This window comes from Nerophis lumbriciformis, linkage group LG25 (genome assembly GCF_033978685.3).
Source record: "Nerophis lumbriciformis linkage group LG25, RoL_Nlum_v2.1, whole genome shotgun sequence".
NCBI lineage: Eukaryota > Metazoa > Chordata > Actinopteri > Syngnathiformes > Syngnathidae > Nerophis > Nerophis lumbriciformis.
The window spans coordinates 30,366,803-30,392,422 of NC_084572.2; the positions used below are offsets into that span (position 1 = coordinate 30,366,803).

Consider the following 25,620-nt stretch of genomic DNA (forward strand, 5'->3'; position numbering starts at 1 on the left):
TATATATGCGTGTGTATATATATATATATATATATAAAATATACATATATATGTATATTAAATACATACATATAATACATACATATACTATATACATAATATATATATGTATATATATGTATATATATATATATATACACATACGTATATACACATGTAGACACATATATACACACATATACACACAAATACACACATATACACACACACACACACACACACACACACACACACACACACACACATATATATATATATATATATATATATATATATATATATATATATATATATATATATATATATATATATATATATATATATATGTGTGTGTGTGTGTGTGTGTACATATATATGTGTAAAAATGTGTATATATGTGTCTATATGTATATAGACACAAATATTGTTAGGTCAGGGAAAAACACATTTCATCCCTACAAGCCTGTTTCCCTGCTCTTCAGGGGATTTCAAAATATATTCCGCTCCACACCGGTATTGAGCACTATATAACGGATAAACGACAGAAATCTCGACTTTTATATATATATATATATATATATATATATATATATATATATATATATATATATATATATATATATATATATATATATATATATATATACATATATATATACATATATATGTATGTATGTATGTATGTATATGTGTGTGTTTGTTTCTGTATATGTATGTATATATGTTTATATAAATATACATATATATACACACACATACATACACGTATACATATAGACATACACATAGTGTCTTTAAAGTGGGCATTTTTTACTAAAATGTGGACTTTTGTGGAGGTTACAACCAATTATGTTTACATGAATTCTCAAGGGGAACTCTGCTCCACTGTAACAACCTTTCAGTTTACAAACAATGTTAAGTTTGTAAATCGAGGTTCCACTCTTTGGACCACCCCGGCCCCCGAGGGAGCCGGTGAAGGAAGCGTCCCAAGACTTTTGTCCACCTTGCAAGTAAAAGCGGACAGAAAGCGCGTGTGCACAGACTGATAACGGCGTGACTGAAGGAAAAAAAAGTGTCTCTGCCTTTGGTGTGAAGAGCAAAGAGAAACGTGAAAGTGCGACTCGCCAAGCAGCCGCCGTCTTATTGTTGTCTGGCAGATGAACGCCATTAAAGAGTGGCGGGCTGCTGCTTTAGTGCGGATAAGTGCTAATAAAGCTCGCCACGGGGGTGGGGGGAGTTTGTGCTCAGGATGGCAGGAAGCGAGCAGAGGACAGGTCATCCTGGAGACAAACAGTAGCTTGTGTGTGTGTGAGGGATTTAAGCTTTGTGAGCGGCCAGATTAGATTTCACACGCCGCTCGTGTCGCCGCTTTCCTTCCGTCCACTTCGGGATGTTTTGCTCGAGCGCCGGCCGTCATAACAAAAGCCACCGCTAATGATTTCTCTGTTATCGCCGCACTCTGCAGATAGCCTGCCCCCCGAGTGCCTCCTCGCCGGCGCCGCGTCTTGCCCGGCTCTCGTAGGCAGCGTGCCGAAGTTCTCGTTGGCCGAGTGTCTCCTGGCGGGGAGGAAGTCTTGTTTCTGCGCGGCCGGGTCGGGCGTGCGCACGGGGCAGGGAAACAAGGCGCTGCTGTCGCCCACGCTCGGACTGGAGCGGCACCAGTCCGAGATGCTGTGCTCCGATCCGAAGCGGGCCGGTCCCCGACCCTGCGCCAAGCTCAGCAAGCGAGGGATGGTCGCCATGGAGGCGGACACGGCCACGGCTGCGATGTGGCCTCGCTCGGAGGCGCCCGCTTTGCTGTCCGCCCCTACGGAGATGACGGGCACGGCAGCCGCCGGCGACACCGAGCTTGAGAAAGAAGTGGTGCCGAAGAGGGTCGCCACCTTCTGGTAGTAGCGCGTCCGGATCACCCTGGCCGAGCGGTACAGGTCGCCGATGAAGCAGTAGCAAATGGGGTTGAGGCTGGAGTTAGTCAGACCGAGCCACTGGGCGAACGGCCGCGTCTGGAGCAGCCAAGACGGCGGCCTTTGCTCGCGGTCGATCCAGAGGTCGGCCAAGTAGAGCGGAAGCCACGAGGCAGCGAAGAGCAGCACCAGACACACCACCATCTTGGCGATTTTCTGCCGCGTCTTCAGCCGCGAGGCGTGAAGCGCCCGGCTGCGGGGGTCCAGGTCGGCGAAGGCGGACTTCTTGCCGGCCCAGAGGCGGCGGCCCGTCAGGAATCCCAGGTTGAGGTTGAAGGTGACGGGCAGGCAGTAGAGCATGGTGAACAGCAGGACGTTGTATCTGGAGAGGGCGGGATAAGAGACGGGGGCTCAAAACCAGGAGCAACCATGCAAAACCCAAACACCATCAACAACAAACACGATGTGGTACATTGTACAGGAACATCTGACGGACTACCATCTAGAACAGGGGTCCCCAAACGTTTTGACGCGGGGGCCGCAGTGGGCTAAAACAATTTGGCCGGGGGCCGGGCTGTATATATATATATATATATATATATATATATATATATATATATATATACACTTTAGGTCAGGAAAAAACACAGAGGCTATATCATTCGCAGGTTTCCCTGATAAGGGAAAGCTGCGAAACAGGCTTGTAGGGATGATATAGCCTCTGTGTTTTTTCCTGACCTAACGTATATTCCATTATACCCTGGTATCGAGCACTGTATAATGGATAAACCACAGAAACCTCAACTAATATATATATATATATATATATATATATATATATATATATATATATATAGTAGTAGTCTTGTGATTTTTTTCCCACACATACATATATATATATATATATTCCCACACATACATATATATATATATATATATACTTTTTTTAATGTTTTTGATCAATTTTTAAAATGTATATTGTATATATAAATAAATAATATATATGTAAATAAATACATTTATACTGTATATGTGTATATATATATATATATATATATATATACATATATATATGGTAACACTTTAGTATGGGGAACATATGAACCATTAATTAGTTGCTTATTAACATGTAAATTAGTAACATATTGGCTGTTCATTAGTCATTATTAAGTACTTATTAAGTACTTAGAGTGGCCGTGCCAGCAATCGGAGGGTTGCTGGTTACTGGGGTTCAATCCCCACCTTCTACCATCCTAGTCACGTCCGTTGTGTCCTTGGGCAAGACACTTCACCCCTTGCTCCTGATGGCTGCTGGTTAGCGCCTTGCATGGCAGCTCCCGCCATCAGTGTGTGAATGTGTGTGTGAATGGGTGAATGTGGAAATACTGTCAAAGCGCTTTGAGTACCTTGAAGGTAGAAAAGCGCTATACAAGTATAACCCATTTATCATTATTACTTAGGCCTTATTATATAACCAGTAAGCCAAGCCTAAGAGTCTTCCCTAAACCCAACCTCAACCCTAACCCCAACCCCAACCCCAACCCTATGATAATAAGCAACTAATTAATGGTTCATATGTTCCGCCCGATTGTAGCTGAGATAGGCTCCAGCGCCCCCCGCGACCCCAAAGGGAATAAGCGGTAGAAAATGGATGGATGGATGGATGTTCCCCATACTAAAGTGTTACCATATATATATATATATATATATATATATATATATATATATATATATATATATATATATATATATATATATATATATATATATATTCTTTTTTTTTTTTCTCTTTTTTTTTTCTACTTTATATATACATACATATAAATATACATATATACACATACATACATATATATATATATATATATATATATATATATATATATATATATATATATATATATATATATATATATATATATATATATATATATATATACATACACACATGTATACACATATATACATATATACACACATATACACATGCATACATATATATACAAATATATATACATATATTGTCATGTCTGTATTATCATGTTTTGTTTTAAGTCATGTTTTGTTTAGTTTCTGTCTTTTCACTCCCTTGTCTGGTCACCATAGCAACCATTAGTTTTCACCTGTCACATCACGCACCTGTTTCACGTTTTGACTCACACACACCTGTCACCAATCATGTCACTGTTAATTAAGCATACCTTGTTCATCACTCGTCCTGCCTGCATTGTTTTGATGTCACACCGGTTTATGTCTTGCTCTGTCCAAGTAAGTTTCCATGTCCATGCCATAGCTTCTGTTTAAGATTAGCCTCACTTGCGTTTTAGGCACACTTGCCTCTTTTTTTGTTGTAGTTGTTGTTGTATTGTTTATGTTCGCGGTAGTGCGTGATTTATATTAATAAATCCTAGCCTACCTTCACGCTGTTGTCCGGAGCCGTCTCTTTGCATTGGAAGAACACCCGCGCAGCGAGCTGCGACCCCCCCACGTGACATATATACACATACATACATATATATACGCACATACATATACATATATACACATACATATACACATATATGCACATATACATACATATATACGCACATACATATACATATATACACATAAATATATATACACATATAGACATATATATATATATACACCTATATACACATATATACATACATATAAATATACATATATACACATACATACATACATACACATACATACATACATACATACATACATACATACATACATACATATATATATATATTAAAAAAAAAATATATATATATATATACACACACATGTATACACATATATACATATATACACACATATACACATGCATACATATATATACAAATATATATACATATATACACATACATACATATATACACATATATACATATATACACATACATACACATACATATACACATATATGCACATATACATACATATATACGCACATATATATATACATATATACATATACACACATAAATAAATATATATACACATATAGACATATATATATACACCTATATACACATATATACATATATACACATACATATTTATATATTTTTTTATCCATTTTTGAAATTTATGAATTCATATGTGACTCGATTTTTTGTGTTTCCGTGTGCCCTATAGTATGTCGTTTCCCCCTGATTTGTGTACTCCTTTTACTGGAAACTACTAGACTTACATCAAGTTTTCAAGTAAAAAGGAAGAGAAGAGTTTTTGAAAAAGTTTCACCACTTCCAGAAAAAAAAAAAGAAAAAAGGGCGATGTGCTAAAATGCAAATGGCTGATTCATGATTCAGGGAGCCTCTCGCCACATGCCGAGAAGATAAATAACATTTCCATTAATGCTGACGGATATGCCACAGAAATCTCTGGGCTGTGGACGAAGCACGCCGTCACAGGACGCTCCGATAATATCCTAACTTGGAAAATGTGCCAAAGGATCTAACATTTCTGGCGGGGAATGCTGATCATGTTTGAGCGCCTGACGATGCATTCCTGAACACTCGGAAATCCCAACGCTGTGAGTTCTTTCAACCCGGAGGGAATGCATGCTGTCTTTTCATCAAAAATACTTGACCGACCAGATTGTCAGCTATGTTTTCTTTCTACGTTTGACTGGAACCTACTGTGAGCTTGAAACGTGCCACCAAATAATTTTGTGTTGAAATGAACCTTTAGAGTAGTCCGTGTACAGCTTGCATACAAGTATCTACTATCAACTGAAAAAAGTCAAACACATTCATGCTCATATTTTTTATAAAATATTATGCATTTTATATTAAAGAAAATGGCTAAATGAACTGGAATATCAACACTACATGAGTACTATGCAAGAATGCAGTATAACAATATCTACTAAATACTTCATTACATTATTTTATTTTATTACATACAATTGTTTGACCAAAATAAAGTCAATAATACACAATAAGTCATCCCGTGTCCAGGGAATTATTCCTTTAGTTCGTAACCAAGTCATATGACTATGAATCCTACGCATGTAAAATTAGCTAAAAAAGTTAGAATGCTAACATTAGCATGCTAACAGTTGGAAGGTGTCAAGTACAAAGTCGTATAACTATGAAGCCTACGCATGTAAAATTAGCTAAAAAAGTTAGAATGCTAATCTTAGCATGCTAACAGTTGGAATATGTTAAGTACCAAGTCATATGACTATGAAGCCTACGCATGTAAAATTAGCTAAAAAAGTTAGAATGCTAAAAAAAAAAAAAAAAAAAAAAAAAGAATCCAAGATGGCGGCGCGCACAGACGCAGCGGATTACGGCTCTCCATTTCAGTGCCCTTTCTTTCTTCTTTTCTTCATGTTTTTTTTCCTTTTGTGCACCACCTGTACTGCAAACACCCGGTACACCCGCCAGTCACTCTTGGATATCGGTAACTCGCACCAGATATCTGTTTCGAGCGACTTTCACCACGAGCACAACATCCCAGATGACATAGCGAGAGCACAGGGCTCTCCGTGGTTTGTTGTCGGGTCTGGGAGACGGCGCAGACGGAGGAGGGAGAGGAAGCAGAAGCGTGGCCGCAGGTCCGGCGTCTTGCTCAGGCTTAGGAAACAACCCCACAAGCCACCTCTACCGAGCCTGTTCCTCTCTAATGCCAGATCCCTTGTACAGAAGATGGACGACCTGGAGTTACAACTTGCTGGAAACCGCTATGTTCGGGACTGTTGTGCTATGATTATCACCGAAACCTGGCTTCACCCGGAAATACCCGATGCAGCTAGCCGGACGCACTCTGCTCCGCCGGGACAGAACTAAGGACTCCGGTAAGAGCAGAGGAGGGGGGCTCTGTATCTACGTGCATGAGAACTGGTGCAACAACGGGGCTCAGAGCACTGTTGCCCGGACGTGGAGTACATGTCTGTTAGATGTCGGCCTTTTTTTCTCCCGAGAGAGCTGTCTGTTGTTATCATCACGGCTGTGTATATTCCACCGGACGACAAAGTAAACACAGCGCTCTCTCTTCTGCTGAACACCGTCAACGAACAGCAGCGGGCCCACCCCGACGGTGTTCATATCATAGCAGGGGATTTTAATAAGGCCAATCTGAAGACTGTACTCCCTAAGTTCTACCAGCACGTGAAGTGTTCTACAAGGGGCAAGAACACCCTGGACCACGTGTATACCAACATAAAGCACGCGTACAGAGCTACACCCCTCCCCCAGCTTGGACAGTCAGACCATCTTTCCCTCCTGCTCTCTCCTACCTACACCCCCATCAGACGCCAGGCCAGGCCTATCACAAAGACTGTTATGACCTGGCCTGACGATGCACTCCCCAAACTTCAGGACTGCTTCCAACACACAGACTGGGACCTCTTCCAACAACAGGAGCTGGAGACAGCCACAGGAACGGTGCTGGACTACATAAAGTTCTGCATCGGGAATGTGACTGTGGAAAAAACCATCCGGGTTTACCCCAACAAGAAACCCTGGATGACCAGCCAGGTCCGCACACTCCTCAGGGCCCGCGACGCAGCCTTCAGGTCAGGGCACAGGGCACTGTACAGTGTTGCTAGAGCCGACCTGAAGAGAGGGATTAAAAAAGCAAAGGCGGACCACAGGAGGTGCATAGAGTCCCATCTGTCCAGCAAAAACTCACGGGAGGTGTGGCGGGGCATTCATGACATCACGAACTTCAGAGGCTGCAATATGACAACTGCGGATCAGAGTGCGACACTGGCAGAGGAGCTTAACTGTTTCTTTGCCCGTTTCGAAATCCCCCAGCGACACTCATCTGCTCCAGCCCTGTCCCCGCCCCCACCGGGCTCCGGCGCCACTCCACTCACTGTACAGGAGCACAGTGTCAGACGAGTGCTCCTGGCTGTGAACCCCAGGAAGGCTACCGGACCAGACGGAGTACCTGGAAAGGTGCTCAGGACGTGCGCCCACCAGCTCGCTCCCCCCCTCACCAGGATCTTCAACCTCTCCCTGGCTCAGGCAGTCATCCCATCCTGCCTGAAGTCATCTACAATAATCCCGGTGCCGAAGAAGTCTCCCATCACCAGCCTGAATGATTACCGACCAGTGGCCCTCACTCCGGTAATCATGAAGTGCTTCGAGCGACTTGTTCTCCAGCACATCAAGGACCATATCCCTCCAGACTTCGACCCCCACCAGTTCGCATACCGGGCGAACAGGTCCACAGAGGACGCCATCGCTGTTGCTCTCCACTCTGCTCTGAACCACCTGGAGCAGCAGCAGAGCTACGTCCGGATGCTCTCTGTGGACTATAGCTCTGCCTTCAATACAATAATCCCGGACAGACTCTGCAATAAACTGGACACTCTTGGCCTCCCCCCTCTCACAAACGCCTGGATAAGGGACTTCCTAACGGACCGACCCCAGAATGTGAGACTTGGCCCGCACCTCTCATCCTCCCGCACGCTGAGCATCGGCTCCCCACAGGGCTGTGTGCTGAGCCCCCTCCTCTACTGCCTTTACACCCATGACTGCAGTCCGTCCCACAGTGACAACCTTACCGTCAAGTTCGCCGACGATACCACAGTGGTCGGGCTCATCTCCAGGGGTGACGAGGCTGCCTACAGAGAGGAGGTCCTGAAGCTGACGGCCTGGTCTTCGGAGAACAACCTCGCTCTCAACACCAGCAAGACCAGAGAGATCATCGTCGACTTCAGGAGGAGCAGCACCGACCCTGCCCCCCTCTACATCAACGGCGAGCGTGTAGAGAGGGTCCACACCTTCAGGTACCTTGGAGTCCACATCTCTAATGACTTCTCCTGGACAGTCAACACCACATCAATCATCAAGAAGGCTCAGCAGCGGCTACACTTCCTTAGAGTCCTCGGGAAGTACAACCTGAAGCCTGACCTGCTGCTGACCTTCTACCGCTCGTCCATCGAGAGCCTGCTGACCTACTGTATTACGGTATGGTACGGCAGCTGCACTGCAGCAGACAGGGAGAGGCTGCAAAGAGTGGTCAAGACGGCTCAGAAGATCATCGGCCGCCCTCTCCCCTCTCTGACGGACATCTACACCTCCCGCTGCCTCAACAGAGCCAGTGCCATCATCAAGGACAGCACCCACCCTGGCTCTGACCTGTTCCACCTGCTGCCCTCTGGGAAGCGCTACAGGTGCATTAAAACCAAAACAAACAGGCTAAAGAACAGCTTCTTCCCCAGGGCCATAACCATCCTGAACGGACTGCCCCATTGACCCTCATAACTGCCTTCTCTTCGGTGCAATAACCCATTCCACCAACCACCCTGTTTTTGTTTTTGTTTTTTTCATGTATATATTCATTTCACACCATATTCATTGCACTTCTAATTTTTTTATATTTTTATATATTTGCACATTGTTTTTCTAGCATGCACACATCGCACTGTATGGAATGGCCTCAATCTCGTTACCTTGCGTAATGACAATAAAGCTGATTCTGATTCTGATTCTGATTCTGATTCTTAGCATGCTAACAGTTGGAAGGTGTCAAGTACAGTCTTATAACTATGAAGCCTACGCATGTAAAATTTGCTAAAAAAGTTAGAATGCTAACCTTAGCATGCTAACAGTTGGAATATGTTAAGTACCAAGTCATATGACTATGAATCCTACGCATGTAAAATTAGCTAAAAAAGTTAGAATGCTAACATTAGCATGCTAACAGTTGGAAGGTGTCAAGTACAAAGTCGTATAACTATGAAGCCTACGCATGTAAAATTTGCTAAAAAGGTTAGAATGCTAATCTTAGCATGCTAACAGTTGGAATATGTTAAGTACCAAGTCGTATGACTACGAAGCCTACGCATGTAAAATTCGCAAAAAAAGTTAGAATGCTAATCTTAGCATGCTAACAGTTAGAATGTGCCAAGTACCAAGTCATATGACTATGAAACATACACATGTAGAATTAGATAAAAATGTTAAAATGCTAATCTTAGCATGCTAACAGTGGGAATGTGTCAAGTACAAAGTCATGACTATGAAGCCTATGCATGTAAAATTAGCTAAAACAGTTATAATGCTATTGTTAGCATGCTAACAGAATGCATCCAGTACCAAGTCATATGACTATGAAGCCTACGCATGTAAAATGAGCTAAAAAAAAGTTATAATGCTATTGTTAGCATGCTAACAGTTAGAATGCGTCAAGTACCAAGTCATATGACTATGAAGCCTACGCATGTAAAATTAGCAAAAAATGTTAGAATGATAATGTTAGCATGCTAACAGTCAGAATGCGTTAAGTACCAAGTCATATGACTATGAAGCCTACCCATGTAAAATTAGCTAAACAAAGTTAGAACGCTAATGTTAGCATGCTAACAGCTAGAATGCGTTAAGTACCAAGTCATATGACTATGAAGCGTATGCATGTAAAATTAGCTAAAAAAGTTTGAATGCTAACATTAGCATGCTAACAGTCGGAAGGTGTCGAGTACAAAGTCGTATGACTATGAAGCGTACGCTTGTAAAATTAGCTAGAGAAGCTAGAATGCTAATGTTAGCATGCTAACAGTTAGCATGGATCAAATACCAAGTTGTATGACTCTAAAGAGTTCGACTGCAAAACTGCTTTTTCCCGTTTATTTAGGTAAGCACTCCATTTTTGTCGAAATAGCTTTGCTTCAAGTTCCACATTTTGCAGCTTCGAGTGACTTTCACCTCACTCTCTCGGCTGCCGTCTGCTCCAACGTTTCACCCTTTCATTCGTGCTCCCTTCTAGAAGCAGTACTTCTTCCTTTATATATTCAGCTTAAAAAAAATAAGGTTGTGAATCCTCATTTGTACAAAAAATAGTCGTCTTCGTTGTTTGTTTTTTTTTTTTTTTTTTTTTTTTTTTTTTTTTTTTTTTTTTTTATGTCCTGTCCAGCTTCTCAGGCAAATCATATAATTGATGTAGATGCCCATGTCGGCTGTTCAGATTTACTTTACAAAAGAGAAGTGTAGGATACTTCTCTTGTTGCCTTATTTGTATTTGACTTTATTAAATGTATTTATATTATCATTTAGTGCAGCCGGGCCGGAGCAGGAGGGGATAGAAAGAGAAAAAAAAAGAAGACAGAGGGGGAAATTGTGGGGACAAGAGGGGGATTAGACAGAGAGACAAAAACAACAACAGCAAACAACAACAACAACAACAATAGAGCAACATCAGCAAATATGACATGTACAAATATGATGGTAAAAGTAATAGCAAATAAGCAGTTAGCGAAAAATAAAAAATAATACAGAAATGACAATGAGCATTATTACACTACAAATGGATCAATACAAATACCAATAGAAATAGCGCTATTGATAATGAACAATACCAATAATTTACCTTTATTATCAACAATACAGTTGTTTAAATGCAACAATACATATACGTAATGATAACTTGAGATACGAAAGAATGCAGAAAAATGGAGGGGGAGAAAGAGAAGCAACCTACATTAACCTTGTAGATTGTTATAGTCACAATAGGTTAAGCTTTGTCAGTGTGCCATGTGTTACACCCAGTTTACCCTAGGGCAACAACGTTAATATATGTTTGATGAAACGTGATTATGGGCATGAGTGTAAGTATGCATATGTACTTGTATATGTACAGAATGTGTATATGTGTTTGTACAATGAATGTATATGTACAGAATGTGTATATGTGTTTGTACAGTGAATGTATATGTACAGTATGTGTATGTGTATGTTTGTATATTGAATGTGCGTGTGGATGTACGAACATTAGGTAGGTAAATATGTACTGTATTTGTGTATGTATGTGGGAGCGTAGGTACCTATGTACGTATGTGAGCATATGTGAATTTGCATGTACAATACATTCGACTCCCAGAGTGCGTGGGAGCCAGAGCACGGCCCCATCACCCCCGAGAGCCCAACCCACAAACAGGAGGCGTGGTGCCCAGGGAACCAGGGACCACCGCCCCCACGCAGCCAAGCCGGCCAGCGACAGGAACCCCAGAGCCCGACCCACCGTACCGCCCACAAGGGCCAGCAGCAGGCCGCAGACAGACGCACCCGGCGGAGGACAGGGCACGAGAAAAGCAGGGGACAGCCAGACCCCAAGCCAGCGAGAGACCACACCCCACACGGGCAGAAAGGCGAGACGCCCCGCCCGAAGGACCCAGAGACTCCCCGCAACCGGACGGGAAGACCGCCCCCGCCCCACCGGCAACCGGGCCCCCACGAGCCCACCCCCCACCCCCGGAGAGCGCGGCGAGGCCAGCCCCCGGCCCCCCCACCCAAACCGGCCGCCGCAGGACCACCCAGGCACAGGGCCACGGGAACCACCCACCCCACCCGCAGGGACCCCAACGATGGAGATGGAACAACCAGCAACCGCCCCGCCGAGCCCCCCCCCTGAGGGAGGGGAAAATTAAAAAATAATATTAATAAAATATATTTTAAAAATAAATAAATAAATAAATTAATTAATTAATTAATTAAAAAAAAAAAAAAAAGAATTAAAAGAAGATCACAGACATGCTGACAAACAAGGTCACTACCCCAGCAACTGGCCGACTCGCAGCACCTCGGAATACCTTGCAGCACCAAGCTACCACAATAGACGCAGGGACTAGGCCCAACAGGCCCCAACCAAGACGGGCACCCGGAAGGGATGGACAGCGGGACCCAGGAGCTCCAGACACGCAGTTCGGATGCAGTAGCCTGAGGCGTCGACCCCCGTCTGACAGGCAGGCCCAGAGCGTACCCCCAGAAATATACATACATACATACATACACACATACACATACACATACACACATACACGTATACATACCCACACATACACATATATACATATACATACACATATGTACACATACACATATATAAACATACATACATACACACACATATACATACATATACACAGTTCGTCAGCCCCGACAGCCATCACGCGCGCGCGCTGCCACCAGTCACAACATCAGCCACACCCCTGCACCAGACCCAGCAGCCACGGGCGCCCACACCACAAACAAACGGCAGCAGAAACAGCAGCCGCAATAACCCCAGACAGCCAGCACCAGCCAATCAAATTAAAGCGATCAAAGAAAAACTGCGACCAGCAACCACACGCCACCAGGGCCACGGAGACCAGCCGGCACCAGCCCGCCGGTCAGCCCGAACGCCAACACGCAAACAAGAGACACCAACAACCCCCCCAACCAAAAGGCCCCCCACCCCAACCCAAACCCGCACAAACACACCACCGCCCAAACAACCGGGACACAGCATCCAGACCAGACACGGGGGCTGCGCCGCCACCACACCAAGTCACCAACAGAGACCCCACAGCGCAAGGTCGGGCCACACGGGCACGGACCCCATCCAACAGGAAGTGAGACCCGCGAGACGCCACACACAAATAAATAATAAGATTAAAAAAAAATGAAATAAAATAAAAAATAAAAAATAAAATTAAAAATAAAATTTAAAAAATAAAATAAAATAAAAATGAGTAATAATAAAAATAAAAATAATAAATACATTAAAAATAAAAAATATATATATAACAATAATAAATGAATAAAAGCCTGGCAGGCCACCAGACCGCAGTCCCCGCCGGCCGACGAGGCAATGAGGGGTGCGCCGAACCCCAAACCCCCCATGCATGTGTACAACGCCCCCAGAGTGTCTACTGTGTAGTTAAAATTAGGAGGTCAGCCGTTACAGCCGACCTCCAGTCCCTATTGATGTGTGTACTGTAGCGTGAGTGAGATATGTATGCTTGTGGGAACTAATAATGCGATTAAAATTGGGGGACATCAAGGTCATGGTGGGTCCCAACCAAACCAAGCCCCCCAAATCCTAAGTGTCTAATATGCAGCTAAGATTGAGGGATGGACGAGCAGGGGACAAGAAAGGAGGACTGGAGCCCCATTGGAGGCATCCTCAACCCCCCGCCATGCCTCCCCGCAGGACAATCCCCAAAGTCCTATATATGTGTGACTGTGTGCGCTATAAGTAGGAGGAGTAGAGGGCCCGGACATCCCCCCAGTCCACGCGGCCGACAACCAGGAACTACGGCCAGGAGGCCGCCACCCCCCGTGACCCACACCAGACCACTTTAACGTGACGCCACGCGAGCCCCTCCCCCCGCCAAACAAAGCCATCCCCCGCCCGCCCCAACCCAACCCTGCAGAGCCCATACCGGCAACCAAATGCAGAGAAACCGCACAGCCCCCACGCCCAATGCAAACACCGCATCCCGGCCATCCACACAGCAACGTGCCCATACGAGTCCCGGCCAGGGGAAGGAGCCCCCCAACGGGGGAAGAAGCCAATGCATCCCGTCCGCCTGCCAGCCCCCAAACCAGCCGGCAAGCCAACGCCAGCCATCCCCACAACCCCACAAGCGCACAGACACCAGCCACAGTCCCCCAACCACTCCAACCCAACACAGCGATGCCAACCGCTGGTATCACCGCAGCAACCATCACCACCACCGCCCGTCCGCAGCGTAAACACCCGCGGCCGCCGAAACCAAAACAAAAAAGCGACCGACCCCGTAAACCACAACAACGCACACCCCCGGCTACCACCGAGGCCACCAACCCACCTACCCCAACTCATCCACAGCCAGGCCAATTGAGCCACCGGACATCCACACCCATGCACACACCTACACATTCATATACACATACATACACACATACATATATGCATATACATATACATACACATACACACATTTCCACACGCATGCATATACATATAAACATACACATCCACACATATATACACATTAATACACCCACACACATATACATAAGCCCACATATACACAAACACATACATACACAACACACACAAAAAATAAATAAATAAATAAAAAATTTAAAAAAGAAAAAGAAAAAGAAAAAAAAAAAAGAAAAAAAAAGAAAAAAAAAAAAAAAAGAAAAATAAAATAAAAATAAACCCTTTAAATAAAATAAAATAAATAAAAATAAACAAGAGGCCTGGTCGCCAACAGTGCCCAACGCCACCAAACCCCGCAGCCCCTCCCGCACGTCCAGGCCCCCCCCGCCCACCACCCACCAGGCATCCCATCCGGCAAAAAGCCATAAGGGCCCAGCCCTGCGTCCACAGCCGGCATGCCACGGCACCTCAGCAGACCCGGCGCTGCGATCAGCAATACACACCGGGGCAGCGACACATACATATGTACCTACATACATACACACAGATTTCACCATACATATATACAAACGTACACACACCCACATACACGCGTACCCATATATAATTTAACAGAATAAGTTAAATATATTAAATAGATTAAAAAAAAAAAAAAAAAAAAATAAATAATAATCATAATAATAATAATAATAATAATATATATATATATATATATATATATATATATATATATACATACACACATACATATATATATATACACATACATACACATACATATATACATACATACATACATACATACATTCATACATACATATATACATACATACACATACATACATACATATATATATATATATATATATATATATATATATATATATATACATATACACATAAAATAAATTAAAATAAATAAATAAAATTAATAAAAAAATAAGGGCAGAGTAAAACACAGGAGGGGGACTCCCGCAGGGCAGTCGGGCAGCACCGCCGGGGCCCCAACAAGGGAGGCAAGCAGTCCCCCCAACCCGGCACCAGGCAGGCCCGCACAGCCGCAGCGCAGGGCGACCCCGGGCAGACCCCGCCCCGCGCCCCAGGGGAAGGAGGAAGCCCACGGACAACCGGAGCCAGCGGGGCACGAGCCGACCCCCGCCCGACAGCGGCAAGACCCCAGCCCCACGGGCGCAACCCTCCGCCCAACCACCCACGGGAGGGACAGCCCCCCCAACCAACCCAAGGCGGCCGCCCACAGCCCCACCCGCACCCCAACACCCGCCTAGGCACCTCCACCCACCCCCAGCCACCAGACCACCCACGGATCGGCCCGCCAGGCCGGAACCAGGAAACACACCCCAGGCCCCCCGACCCCGCGGCACACGGCCCCCCCGGCACCCAGGACCCCCCACCCACGGAGCAAGACCCCCGGGACAGAGCCCCAGCCCCGGCCCCCAAGGGAGTCAGGTCAGAAAATTAATTAGCGGTGCCCAAAGAGATCGGAATTCTGTCAGTTGTTGGTTTGATTCTTCGTTGTTTGTTACCGAATCTGCCATGATTTGAACACACACTCGCCTTTGTTTACGGAAGTAGGAAGATACATTTGTTGCCAGAAGTGCGGAAATAAATGCGCCGAGGAATTAGTTCCGGCTTTGATTAAAATGACCAAAATACGGTAAATGGTGTACATATTACATATTGTTATGGAGGTGTCTGTTACTACATTATATATATACTTGCAGTGTGTATATAAAACATATTACATATTGTTATGAAGGTGTCTCATACTACATTATATACATATACTTGCAGTTTGTATATAAAACATATTACATATTGTTATGAGGGTGTCTGTTACTACATTATATATATATTTGTAGTTTGTATATAAAACATATTACATATTGTTATGAAGGTGTCTGTTATTACATTACACATATACTTGCCGTGTGTATATAAAACCTATTACATATTGTTATGAAAGTGTCCATTACTACATTATATATACTGTATTCTTGCAGTTTGTATATAAAACATATTACATATTGTTATGAAGGTGTCTGTTACTACATTATATGTAAACTTGAAGTGTGTATATTGTACATATTGCATATTGTTATGAAGGTGTCTGTTACTACATTATATATATACTTGCCGTGCGTATATTGTACATATTACATATTGTTATGAAGGTGTCTGTTATTACATTATATATATACTTGCTGTGTGTATATAAAACCTATTACATATTGTTATGAAAGTGTCCATTACTACATTATATATATACTTGCAGTTTGTATATACAACATATTACATATTGTTATGAAAGTGTCTGTTACTACATTATATATATACTTGCAGTGTGTATATTGTACATATTACATATTGTTATGAGGGTGTCTGTTACTACATTATATATATACTTGCAGTGTGTATATTGTACATATTACATATTGTTATGAAGGTCTGTTACTACATTATATATATATATATATATATATATATATATATATATATATATATATATATATATATATATATACTTGAAGTGTGTATATTGTACATATTGCATATTGTTATGAAAGTGTCTGTTACTACATTATATATATACTTGCAGTGTGTATATTGTACATATTACATATTGTTATGAGGGTGTCTGTTACTACATTATATATATACTTGCAGTGTGTATATTGTACATATTACATATTGTTATGAAGGTCTGTTACTACATTATATATATATATATATATATATATATATATATATATATATATATATATATATATATACTTGAAGTGTGTATATTGTACATATTGCATATTGTTATGAAAGGGTCTGTTACTACATTATATATATATATATATATATATATATATATATATATATATATATATATATATATATATATATATATATATATATATATATATATATATATATATACTTGCAGTGTGTATATTGTACATATAACATATTGTTTTGAGGGTTTATCTGTTACTACATTATATATATAATTGAAGTGTGTATATTGTACATATTACATATTGTTATGAGGGTGTCTGTTACTACATTATATATATATACTTGCAGTGGGTATATTGTACATATTACATATTGTTATGAAGGTCTGTTATTACATTATATATATACTTGCCGTGCGTATATTGTACATATTACATATTGTTATGAAGGTGTCTGTTATTACATTATATATATACTTGCCGTGTGTATATAAAACCTATTACATATTGTTATGAAAGTGTCCATTACTACATTATATATATACTTGCAGTTTGTATATACTACATATTACATATTGTTATAAAGGTGTCTGTTACTACATTATATATATACTTGCAGTGTGTATATTGTACATATTACATATTGTTATGAGGGTGTCTGTTACTACATTATATATATACTTGCAGTGTGTATATTGTACATATTACATATTGTTATGAAGGTCTGTTACTACATTATATATATATATATATACTTGAAGTGTGTATATTGTACATATTGCATATTGTTATGAAAGGGTCTGTTACTACATTATATATATGTATATACTTGCAGTGTGTATATTGTACATATTACATAATGTTATGAGGGTTTATCTGTTACTACATTACATATATAATTGAAGTGTGTATATTGTACATATTACATATTGTTATGAGGGTGTCTGTTACTACATTATATATATATACTTGCAGTGGGTATATTGTACATATTACATATTGTTATGAAGGTCTCTTATTACATTATATATACACTTGAAGTGTGTATATTGTACATATTACATTATGTTATGAGGGTGTCTGTTACTACATTATATATATACTTGCAGTGTGTATATTGTGCATATTACATATTGTTATGAAGGTCGGTTATTACATTATATATATACTTGAAGTGTGTATATTGTACATATTACATATTGTTATGAAAGGGTCTGTTACTACATTATATATATACTTGCAGTGTGTATATTGTACATATTACATATTGTTATGAAGGTGTCTGTTATTACATTATATATATACTTGCCGTGTGTATATAAAACCTATTACATATTGTTATGAAAGTGTCCATTACTACATTATATATATACTTGCAGTTTGTATATACAACATATTACATATTGTTATGAAGGTGTCTGTTACTACATTATATATATACTTGCAGTGTGTATATTGTACATATTACATATTGTTATGAAGGTGTCTGTTACTACATTATATATATACTTGCAGTGTGTATATTGTACATATTACATATTGTTATGAAGGTGTCTGTTACTACATTATATATATACTTGCAGTGTGTATAGAAAACATATTACATATTGTTATGAAGGTGTCTGTTATTACATTATATATATACTTGCTGTGTGTATATTGTACATATTACATATTGTTATGAAGGTGTCTGTTACTACATTTTATATATACTTGCTGTGTGTATATTGTACATATTACATATTGTTATGAAGGTGTCTGTTACTACATTACATATAAACTTGCAGTGTGTATATTGTACATATTACATATCGTTATGAGGGTGTCTGTTACTACATTATATATATACTTGCAGTGTGTATAAAAAATGTTGATGGAGGGGTTTGAAGTTGTTTTAGAGGCTTTGAAGGCTACAACGGTGACTCATGTTCGCTGCATCATTCAAGCGTTTTTTAGCATCTTTAAAATCCTAAAAAAAAAAAAAGAAAGACGTGTGTTATTGTCCCTCATAATGATTGTGAACGGCAAAATTCAATAAAAAAAAGCAGTTCCCCTCTAAAGAACTTTGTGCCATAGTGTCATTTCAATGATGTTTAATTAGAGTCACGGTCTCTGGACATGAGACAAACTAGTTTTGTGCTTCCAAAGGAAAGAATGAACATAAATGATTTTAGCGCCATGTTTATTTATTATTCTGTTGTCTCAGACTCGGCGTTGTCCTCTGTCTACACCCTCCGAGGCCACTGGTCATGGACAGAAATAGCAAGAAGAGACGTATTGTTTTTCTTTCTCCTCTAATGGTCACTTGTCTGTTCTTCCTCTGCGCAAGTCTCCATTGTTTCACTTTTATTTCCCCGGATAGCACTCCTCCTTACATCTCACTTGCTTCACTTTTCTTTGGGTCGCTATGTTCACTGCCTGAATGCACAAATTTATTGGCTGAGCAGTATTTTGTGATTTCCTGATCTGATCAACCGTAAAGTCAATTAAAAAATAGAAATACACTGGCAAAACCTAAAGTACTTAAATAATTAACGGACTAAGTCCAGGTCCGTATAGGAAGGTGTCTGGGTTCGGACTGGGTTCGCCAGTTAGTGATCCCTATTCTCCTTTGAAAAGCAAGGTAAAATAAAATGCGAGGGATGCTTCCCCAAAAGTCTCAAATTAGCAACGTTTACATGGGAATCAATAATCAGAATAAAGGCCCATTCAGATTAAAAAGTGCTTCATCTAAACACATCAATCGGAAGATTATGATTCGGAAAGAAATTTAATTCCGAACGAGAGAAGGGGGTTTATACCGATCATTATTCCGAGTCCATGTACACACCTATTCGAATCGTGTCTCTGTGGTTGAGGTAAAGTCACCTTCACTACGGGGGTGTGCCATGTCCGCATTACTCATTTCCGCCTTTGAGACAGCCGGATGTTTACACCGAGCAGCAAATATGGCGGGAGGGAACCCGAATGAGTTTGTTGACAATACAACTTTCTTGTTATTCTCAGGGCATTCAATCGATCGCAAATGGACTGTTCGGTTTGTCTTAGAAGACGTTACGCTTCTCATCCAAGGAGGCTTCATCAGTTCATGCCCATAGACCGTCTGGTCAGCTCTAGTCTTAGACTTAAGACTTAGATTGGTCAGATCTAGTCAGATTCAGATCTGTCCAATCTAAGTCTAAGACTAGATCCGACCAATCTAAGTCTAAGACTAGATCTGGCTAGATCATTTAATCAATCGCAAATGGACTGTTTGGTTTGTCTTAGAAGACGTTTTGCCTCTCATCCAAATAGACGTAATTTAATGCTCATAGACCATCTGGTCAGATCTAGCCTTAGACTTAAGACTAAGATTGGTCAGATATAAATTTGACCAATCGAAATCCAAGACTAGATCTAGCTAGATCGTTTAATTGATCGTAGATGGACAGTTCGGTTTGTCTTAGAAGATGTTTCGCCTCTCCTCCAAACAGGCTTCATCAGTTCATACTCATAGATTGTCTGGTCAGATCTAGTCTTAGAATTAAGACTTATATTGGTTAGATCTAGTCAGATCTAAAGCTGATCAATCTCAGTCTCAGATCAATCTAAGTCCAAGACTAGATCTGGATAGATCATTAAATCGATTGCAAATGGACTGTTTGGTTTGTCTTAGAAGACGTTTCACCTCTCATTCAAATAGATTCATAGCTCATAAACCATCTGGTCAGATTTAGTCTTAGACTTAAGACTTAGATTGGTCAGATGTAGATCTGACCAAACTAAGTCTAAGACTAGATCCAACCAATCAAAGTCCAAGACTACATCTAGCGAGATCGTTTAATTGATCGCAGATGGATTGTTCGGTTTGTCTTAGAAGATGTTTCGCCTCTCCTCCAAACATGCTTCATCAGTTCATGCTCATAGATTGTCTGGTCGGATCTAGTCTTAGATTTAAGACTCATATTGGTCAGATCTAGTCAGATCTAAAGCTGATCAATCTCAGTCTCAGACTACATCCCACCAATTGAAGTCTAAGACTAGATCTGGCTAGATCATTCAATCGATCACAAATGGACTGTTTGGTTTGTCTTAGAAGACATTTCTCCTCTCATCCAAATAGACGTCATCATTTAATGCTCATAGTCCCTCTGATCAGATCTAGTCTTGGACTTAAGACTTAGATTGGTCAGATCTAGTCAGATCTAGATCAGACCAAACTAAGTCTAAATCCAACCAATCGAAATCTAAGACTAGATCTAGCGAGATCGTTTAATTGATCGCAGATGGACTATTCGGTTTGTCTTAGAAGATGTTTCGCCTCCCCTCCAAACAGGCTTCATCAGTTCATGCTCATAGATTGTCTGGTCAGATCTAGTCTTAGATTTAAGACTCATATTGGTCAGATCTAGTCAGATCTATATCTGACCAATCTAAGTCTAAGACTAGATCCGACCAATTGAAGTCTAAGACTAGATCTCGCTGAATCATTTAAATGATCGCAAATGGACTGTTTGGTTTGTCTTAGAAGAGGTTTCGCCTCTCATCCAAGGAGGTTTCATCAGTTCATGCTAATAGATTGTCTGGTCAGATCTAGTCTTAGACTTAAGGCTCATATTGGTCCGATCTAGTCAGATCTAAAGCTGATCAATCTCAGTCCCAGGCTAAATCCCACCAATCAAAGTCCAAGACTAGATCTGGTTAGATCATTTAATCGATCGCAAATTAACTGTTTGGTTTGTCTTAGAAGACGTTTCTCCTCTCATCCAAATCGACGTCAACATTTAATGCTCATAGACCCTCTGGTCAGATCTAGTCTTAGACTTAAGACTTACATTGGTCAGATCTAGTTCTGACCAATCTAAGTCTAAGACTAGATCCAACCAATTGAAGTCTAAGACTAGATCTAGCTGGATCATTTAATTGATCGCAAATGGACTGTTCGGTTTGTCTTAGAAGAGGTTTTGCCTCTCATCCAAGGAGGTTAGATTTGTGTGATTAAGTCTTTTATTTAGACTTAGCTTGGTCAGGTCTAGTCCAACCAATATAAGTCTAAGACTAGATCTGACCAATCGAAGTCTATGAACCATGAGCTGACGAAGCCTACTTGGATGAAAGTAGTTCATGAAAAACTGCAGGAAGCTTGAATTGACCAAACTATCAACCAGATCAAAACTGTTGAACAAGTTTGAAGACTTTCCCTACAATGCTAAAAGTCAAAACGGTAAAAGTTGTTCTGACCCCGTCAGCTCCCAGTTTTACTGTCTGTTGAGGACATTATGGGAAATTGATGCTGTCAAACTTGTCTTTCAACGGCGTAGATGTTGTTTTGGAGGAGGAAAATGTTAACACGCCTGAGGACTGCAACAACAACTGAGTGGTTCATCAGGAAGATAACACCAGCTGATGTACAAAAACACTGTGCCAAAGACGAGGGAAATTAAACATGATGAGTACAATAGAGTCGAGGACGTGCGGTTTGTTTACAACCTAGGCGGATGTAGTTTCTTCTACTAATTCTGGGGAAAAAGACAACTCTGCGCATGCTCAGATGGTTTATTCTAATTAAATGTTTGGCGCATGAATAATCACATCATGATTGGATCAATTTGATTTAGTGTTTAACTAAAAGCAGTTGATTTGGAATTCCGGTCAACAAAGTTTTAGATAAGATTAGAGAAGCATTGCACATGTAAACATAGCTGCTGAAGTACACGTCATATTAGTTTTGACACTTTTTGGCGTACGTACCCTTGTTTTAGGCGAGGCTTAGGCCACTCCTCCTGACAAACCAAGATAGCGAACTTCCCAAAGCTGATCTCGCGCCGCCGGTTCATCACAGCGATGGGTGCACAGATCAGGGACGATACGGCCCACACCACGCCGACCGTTGCCAGGATGCGTCGACGTGTGAACATGGAGCGGGCCCTCAGCGGCGAGCGGACGCTGTAGTAGCGGTTGACGCTGATGACGGTTAGCGTCAGAACGCTGGCCGACACGGAGACGGCCTGCGTGAAGGGCACGGCTCGACACAGGAGGTCCCCGTAAACCCAGGCGGTGTAGATCTGATTGGCTAGCGTGATGGGCATGCACACGCACACCACAGCCAGGTCGCACACGGCCAGGTTAACCAGCAGGGTGCGGGTGGCGCTGATACCCGCCAACCGCCGGCTGCGTCTGTTGGTGAGGACGCGCAGGGACATCAGGTTGCCCACGAAGCCCAGAACGAAGGACAGGCAGTACATGAGCATCAGGGCGATGGTGCTGGGCTCGTGCAGCGTCCACAGCAGCATGCTCTCCAGGTCGGCCAGCTCGTTGAGGGACGGGAGGGGGTGGCCCGGGGCGGACTGCACCGGGGGCGGCAGCATGAGGGCGCCGCTGATGCCGGGCGTGGCGTTGAGTCTTTCCTGGAGCGGAGAGAAGCTGGGCTGCGCCGAGCTCCAGTCTGTGGGACGGTTTTGTAGAGAGTCCATGCTGCCTGGACGGTCAACTTCACAGGAAATTTGGTCCAAAACTCAAACAGGAATGCGGAAGTTCATCCATCGTCCACAGGAACACCACAACTAATCGACCTTGATCCCAGCTCATATTTTAAAGTCTTTTAGCATTTTCTTTGCCTTTGTACTTAAAACAGTCAATTGTTTTGACTACAAATGTCTTAATTTCATGGAGTACTTTTGCGCTCACATGAAATTGAACCATGACCAAACATGGTCTAACAGCTTTCTGACGGCACAGTTCTATTTGCGTTCTTTGCAATGGTGGCAATCCATTCCAAAACCCTGGAACAAACTTTTGACTTAGTCTCTTCAATAGTTAATCTCTCCTTAAAGTCCATCCAAAGTTGCAGTTGAGGAGCAGAAGAGTCCAAAAGAAAGACAAGACATCAGTTTAAATGCCCTGCTTTAGTTTTTGGAGCGTGACGGAAAAACTAAACGCCCAAGTCCTCATCCAGGCTGCCTTATTTGTTCCTCCATTGCCGCGAGGGGCTGTCACCATGTCATCTGCGTCTGATAGACTTTCTCGCCTTCCAGGCAGGTGAATTCCACGCGTGACGAAGCGAACTGCTCCTCTTTCTCACTCCTCGGGTCTGCCTGTGGAGGGAAATAGGTTTTTTGGTCCTTAAAAGGCGTCAAAAAGATAGGGGGGGTAAAGCAGTGTGAATCGCATGCTAAAAACAACAATGGCGATTGATTAACAGGTCATTCTTATTCTCCAGCTTGACGAGCCCTCTGTGCCCCTGGCCGTCGATTATTCAGAAGGAAGTCAAATGTTAGAATACATGACTGTAGAAGTGCGACCCCCGGGTCTGAAGTCAAGAAAGAAAAAGCTGGGTTTTACTCACCTGCGCTCCGGTGAGGCTGCGCTGAAAGGGTAATGGTGCTAACGAGGCTGACAAATTAAACAATTGGCCCGGTTAGATGCAGTCCGCTATGGGATGCTGTCTGCGCTCCGGCGGCACGCAGGCGAGAGCTCTGCAAGCCCGCCGCTGAAAGACTGAACGGGAGTCCAAGGCGGAAATGAAGGTGCGCGCACACACACACACACACACACACACACACACACACACACACACACACATATATATATAGAGAGAGAGAGCGTAGAGCATCAGATAAGAGATAAGGGAGTGTGTGTGAATGTTTTCAAGACAAGTTAATTAATGAGGCACATTAAATAAGAGTTATTGTGTGAATATCCATGTCTCTTCACCATTACTCAACCAACCATTCCAACATTTTTAATTTATTGGCATAATAGAACGATTCCTGGTTTTCACACAATTCCTCATTTTCTGTGACAAGTTTTGTTTAGAAAGGAATTGACAAAATGTTCTAAGGCAGGGGTGCCAAACTGATGTTTTGGCTCAGGGGCCCGCATGGAGGAAAATCGGTTCCCACGCGGGCCGGACGGATACAATCGTGGCATAGTGATTTTAAAATAAAGACAATTTCGAAATTGTTGTCTTTGTCTTACTTTTTTGGCATAAAATAGAACAAGCAAATTCTGAAAATGAACATATTACAAATAATCGTCTTGGCAAAACACTTCTAGTTGGTTGAAAAAAATTCTGGGAAAAAATTGGGGCAGTTTAAAAAAAACCATGAAGAACAGCATGGACTTAGACTTTGTCTCGAGAGTATTTAAAAAGCTATGACTTCCCTGTTTTAGGATTATCATGTTCACCATTAGACTAGACTTCCTTTTTTTTTTTTTTTTTTTTGTCATTAAAATTTGAACTTTACAGCACAGATAAGAACAAAATTTCGTTACATAAGCTCATGGTAGTGCAGGATAAAAAAGCAATAAGGTGCATATATAAATAAATAAATATATATAAATCCATCCAT

The 25,620-nt window shown here is 41.8% G+C and overlaps 1 protein-coding gene across 1 annotated transcript in view; it reads right to left on the reverse strand.

Moving 5' to 3' along the window:
• Nucleotides 1–1,325: 1,325 nt before the first annotated feature.
• Nucleotides 1,326–25,620, reverse strand: part of LOC133621962 (neuropeptide Y receptor type 2-like) — a 159,011-nt gene continuing 134,716 nt past the window's right edge. The window contains exons 4-5 of the mRNA XM_061984458.1: nt 23,021–24,363; nt 1,326–2,265 (exon numbers count right to left, since the gene is read on the reverse strand). Coding sequence (XP_061840442.1) covers nt 1,326–2,265; nt 23,021–23,742 — 1,662 coding nt within the window. The 5' untranslated portion in view covers nt 23,743–24,363. The remainder of the gene's footprint in view (nt 2,266–23,020; nt 24,364–25,620) is intronic.